Genomic DNA, 4,774 nt, shown 5'->3' with positions numbered 1-4,774 from the left:
GGGGCCCCGCGGGGCCGATGGGGGGGCGGGAACGGGGCCGGGCAGCGCGGGGGGGGGTGTGAGCGGCCCCCCCCAGCCCGCGTCCCCGCGTGCCCCCGCGTCCCGGTGATGTCCCCGCACAGCCCAACCCCAATAAAGTGAGTGCAGAGCCCGGGCAGGTGCTGAGCGTGCTGGAATGGGATGGGAGTGGGGATGGGATGGGAACAGGATGGGAATGGGGGTGTGAAGAGTTGAGAATGGGCTTGGGATACGGGTAGAATGGGGACAGAATTAGGCTGGGGATAGAATGGGATGATGACGGGATTATGATTGGGGTGGGATGGGAATGGAATGTGGATGGGATGGGTTGAGAATGGAATTGAGGCAGGGATAGAATTGGAATGGGGATGCAATGGGGATATATTAACGGGACTGAGATAGGAATAGAACGGGGACAGGATTGAGATAGCGATAGGATGGGATGGCGGTGGGATTAGGATGCAGCGGAGGTGGGTGGGGAAGGGATGAGGATGGGTGGGATTGGACCATAGCTAGAATGAGACTGGGCTGGGACTGGAAGCGGGATGGAATGGGATGGGAGGGTTTGGGGCCGGATGTGGCCCGGGGTGCCCGCGGGTCACAGCAGTGCTTCCCCCGCACGGAGTCCTCAATGGACCGCTCCAGCGCCCCGCCCCTGCTCTCCCGCGATTGGCTGCGGCCGCACCGCGGGGCGGGGCTGGCGCCTGAAGGGCAGGGGAGCTGCCCAATGGGGGCGCGGTGGGCGGAGCCCGAGCCGGGCAGCGCCGCCGCCATTTTGTGAGCACAGCGCGGCGGACGGGGCGCAGGTGGGGGCGGAGCCGCGGCGGCGCCGGTACCGGGGGCCGGAGGGAGCGGGGGGGCGATGGGGATGGAGGGGGCAGTGAGGGGGGGGAGCCGGGACCGGCAGCGCTGCCGTGGGGCCGCTGGGGCGAGCGGAGGCTTTGGGGGGGGGGATCGGGAGACAAAAGAGCGGGGCTGAGCCCCGGGGGGGGGCGGGTACAGCGTTTTGGGGTGGTTTTGGAGGTTTTGGGGGCTCTGCCCTGCAGGGGTGTGGGTGCGGCACCAGGCGGGGGTCGGGTTGGGGGGGGCCGCACACAGAGCGGGACTGACCGGCCCCCCCCCCATCGTGTCAGGGTGTTCGAGATGGTGAAGCTGTTCATCGGGAACCTGCCGCGGGAGGCGACGGAGCAGGAGATCCGCTCCCTGTTCGAGCAGTACGGGAAGGTGCTGGAGTGCGACATCATCAAGAACTACGGCTTCGTGCACATCGAGGACAAGACGGCGGCCGAGGACGCCATCCGGAACCTGCACCACCACAAGCTGCACGGCGTCTGCATCAACGTGGAGGCCAGCAAGAACAAGAGCAAGGCCTCCACCAAGCTGCACGTGGGCAACATCAGCCCCGCCTGCACCAACCTGGAGCTGCGGGCCAAGTTCGAGGAGTACGGCCCCGTCATCGAGTGCGACATCGTCAAGGATTACGCCTTCGTGCACATGGAGCGGGCGGAGGACGCGGTGGAGGCCATCCGCGGGCTGGACAACACCGAGTTCCAAGGTGATCCGCGCCGGGGATGGGGCTGGGAGGACTCCCGGTATTCCCGTTAGATGGTTTCGCTCCCTCTTCCAGCTCCGGCTGCGCAGGTTGGGGTTGCAGCAGCAGCAGCACCACGGGTGAGGCCTCAACTGGCCCCACCGGGCTCGCCCGCCCTTCCCTTCACTGCAATTGAGTGCAAACGGGGGGGTTTAGTTTGGTTTTCGCTCTCTTTTCCGCATCCCATCTCCTGTTGTGCCGCACAGGGCACGAGGAGGCCGTTCCCGGCGCGGTGCCGGAGCGAGGGCAGGGGCGTTTGGGGCTGGGGGAGGACGGGACTGACCCATCTCTGACTTAACCCAGCACGGCCGCCCCACAGGAGGATCCCGACGGCGAAGTCCCAACTCTTGTGCCGACGGCGCGGCGTGAAGCCAGGCTGCCGCCCGCCCTCGTAGCCTTGCCCTGCCTGGTAAGAGGGTGAGCGGAGGCGCCCGATCCCGCGCCGGCCGCGGCCCCGGTGCCGGCGGCTCGCGGCATCGCTCGCTCGGGCTCTCGCCGTCTCGGCGCGGGAGCTTTCGCTGGCAGGCGCGGACGCAGCGCCGGGGCTGAGCGTCCGGATTCGAGCTCGTGGCGAGCGTGGTCTCCGGCCGGCCGGGGCGACAGGGAGGTGTCCGGTGCTTCAGGCGGGGGTTCCGGCAAACCCCCTCTGCCCCCGTTCCGGGGTTCCCTCTCCCACCGGGATGGTGCGGCGGCATCCGGAGCTTCCGCAGCCGTGGTGGCATCCGTGGGAGCAGCAAGAGCCGCGGCTGCGCTTGGCTTGGCTCGTGCCGGGCTCCGGGGTTGCCCGGTGTTGCCTCCATCTTCCTGCTGCTGGCGGGAGCGTTTTCCGACGGGAAGCTTGTGCGGTGCCGCGGGCTCATCCCAGGCTGCGGCAGCACCGGCGGGTGCTGGCAAGAAGCCGTCTTGGGCTGTGTACTGTGGTAGTTGTTGGCTGGTGGAGTCACCAGAGCCCAGCCTGGCTTAGCCAGGCATGGGCAGTGCTTGGTCTTACCGGTGTTCTCCTGGCCAGTGGCCAGCTCCCGCTCGAGCCCACTGCGGGCTCCTCCTGCGCCGGGTTGCTCCCTGCTGCGGTGCCCAGCGCCATCGGAGGCTGCGTGAGGGTGGGGCTGCGGCCAGTCCCGTCCCGCCGGTGCCGGTGCTTGTGAGGAGCCTCTCGGTGCGGCCTCACTGACGGCTTCCCTCTCGCGTCTCTCTCCTCAAGGCAAGCGGATGCGCGTGCAGCTCTCCACCAGCCGCCTGCGGACGGCGCCCGGGATGGGAGACAAGAGCGGCTGCTACCGCTGCGGGAAGGAAGGGCACTGGTCTAAGGAGTGCCCGGTAGATCGCCCGGGGCAAGTGGCGGACTTTGCCGAGGCCTATAACGAGCAGTACGGAGCCGTGCGCACTCCCTACACCGCGGGCTATGGGGAGACCGTGTATTACGATGAGGCCTACGGCGGGATGGCCGACTACTACAAGCGCTACCGCGTCCGCTCCTACGCCACGGCCTCTGCGTACGACGCCTACGCGGAGCAGACCATGGCCCAGTACTCCCAGTATGCCCAGTACTCCCAGGTCCAGTCCTCGGCCATGGCCGCCACCACAGCCATGGCCAGTCGCATCCCCACCACCTTAGACGCGTACGATAGAGCTCTGCTGCCGACCCCGAGCGCGGCGGCCGCCGTCGCCGCTGCCGCCACCGCTGCCGCGGCGGCCGCCTCCTCCACCTATTACACCCGGGATAGAAGCCCCCTGCGCCGCACGGCCGCTGCGGCCACCACCGTCGGAGAGGCGTACACGTACGAGCGTGGGCAGCTGTCGCCGGTCTCCTCGGTGGCCCGGGCCTCCCTCTACGACCTGCAGCGGTTCGGGCGGGACCCGTATGCGGACCGGGCGCGGTACTCTGCCTTTTGAGCTGGAGGTGAGCGTGTTGGCACGGCTGCTGTGCAGCGGGAGGGGGAACCCCGGCTGCTGCTGATAATGGGGGGGCTGCAGCCCCCCCAGGCACTGGTTGTGCTGGTTGAGTGTCTGTGCCTCGATGTGAGCCGGGATGAACGGCTGCGGTGAAGCAGGGCCAGGGCTTGCCGGGCGTTAAAGCCCAGATGCTGGCTCTGGATGCTCTGCCCGGTGAGGAGGTGCTGTGGCAATCGGTGCTGCTGGTGGAGCTGGTCAGTCCTGGTGGGTCACTCTCCCTCATGGCTCCCGCTGCTTGTAATCCCTGTGCAGCCAGTGCTGAGCCTGTGTGCTGTGCTGGCACAGCCACCATGGGGCGGGGGGTTCCCACAGAGCCGCCAGCGCTGTGTGCTGCGGCTGCCACACGTATTCCCTGGGAATTGCTGCTGTCCGGGACGGTGCTCCTGGGATCTGCCCGGTGAAAGCCTCCCCTGGCTGGGTTACTGCCCTGGCACGGGTCCTCCCAGGATGGCCACGATCCCAGTGCAGCCCCCGGCGCCACGCCAGGACTCCGCTGTGTCTCAGGAAGCCGCGCTGGGGCTCGGCCCGGTCCCTGGCACCATCCCAGCGCCTGCGCCAACTCTGCTTTTCTCTTTTCAGGTAAGATATTTGCGGCTGGACGTCGGGTTCCCGTCGCACACCGAATCGGCACCGCGCGTCTCGGGCTGCGCCGGGCTTCCTGCCAGGCTCAGCCAATGAGTCGGTTCCTAACAGACGCTCAGCTTCTTCCCAGCTTGGTCAGGAGTAGTTTGAGCCCCTTCCCTGTCGTGTCCCCCCAGCCCAGCTTTACTGTTCTTGTTGTCAGGATTTGCTTTTCAGGTAGTTCGGGGGCCCCTGTCCCCCCCCTAGCTGGTCTAGGCTCAGGTGGTTGAGCGAGTGTAGCCGTAGCCGTACCCGCAGCGCCAGCTTTGCTTTGCTTTGCCGCCCGCGCAGAGCCCTCGCCGGAGCCTCCTTGATTATTATTATTATTTCTTTTCCTTTTTTTTTTATTTTTTAAGAGGGTGAATAATCCACTCGTAGCTTTTCAGTCCCAAATGCCGCAGCTGACTGAGGCCGCTGCGCCGCACCGGCATGGGAGGGCCAGCCCTGTGCATGGAGCTCATCCCGTGGCACTTGAGTGTCCCCCAGCCCCACTTCCCCGTAAAATAAACTCCAGTTTTTAACAAAACCCCTGGCTCCGGCCCCTGTTATTGCTCTGGACTCAATTCCCCCCCACTTACATCAGTTCGTAAC

The 4,774-nt window shown here is 66.6% G+C and overlaps 1 protein-coding gene across 4 annotated transcripts; it reads left to right on the top strand.

Moving 5' to 3' along the window:
• The first annotated feature begins 719 nt into the window (after positions 1–719).
• Positions 720–4,709, top strand: LOC133207485 (RNA-binding protein 4B-like). 4 transcript variants are annotated; one of them, XM_061344443.1, is made up of 4 exons: positions 720–824; positions 1,152–1,573; positions 2,811–3,509; positions 4,142–4,709. In XM_061344443.1, exons 2-3 carry the CDS (start codon positions 1,162–1,164, stop codon positions 3,500–3,502), a joined length of 1,104 nt encoding a protein of 367 aa, XP_061200427.1. In that variant the 5' UTR covers positions 720–824; positions 1,152–1,161; the 3' UTR covers positions 3,503–3,509; positions 4,142–4,709. The 4 variants fall into 4 exon arrangements, with proteins under 4 accessions (XP_061200427.1, XP_061200426.1, XP_061200429.1 ...); XM_061344442.1 differs by lacking the exon at positions 720–824 and adding an exon at positions 826–850; XM_061344445.1 differs by lacking the exons at positions 720–824; positions 4,142–4,709 and adding exons at positions 826–850; positions 1,929–2,018 and having other exon boundaries at positions 2,811–2,946.
• Positions 4,710–4,774: the final 65 nt, after the last annotated feature.

Source organism: Neopsephotus bourkii, unplaced genomic scaffold (assembly GCF_033783945.1).
Source record: "Neopsephotus bourkii isolate Nb327-2 ecotype Australia unplaced genomic scaffold, CSIRO-AGI_Nbou_v1 NB_217, whole genome shotgun sequence".
Classification (NCBI taxonomy): domain Eukaryota; kingdom Metazoa; phylum Chordata; class Aves; order Psittaciformes; family Psittacidae; genus Neopsephotus; species Neopsephotus bourkii.
This window is presented reverse-complemented; position numbering and strand designations above follow the sequence as displayed.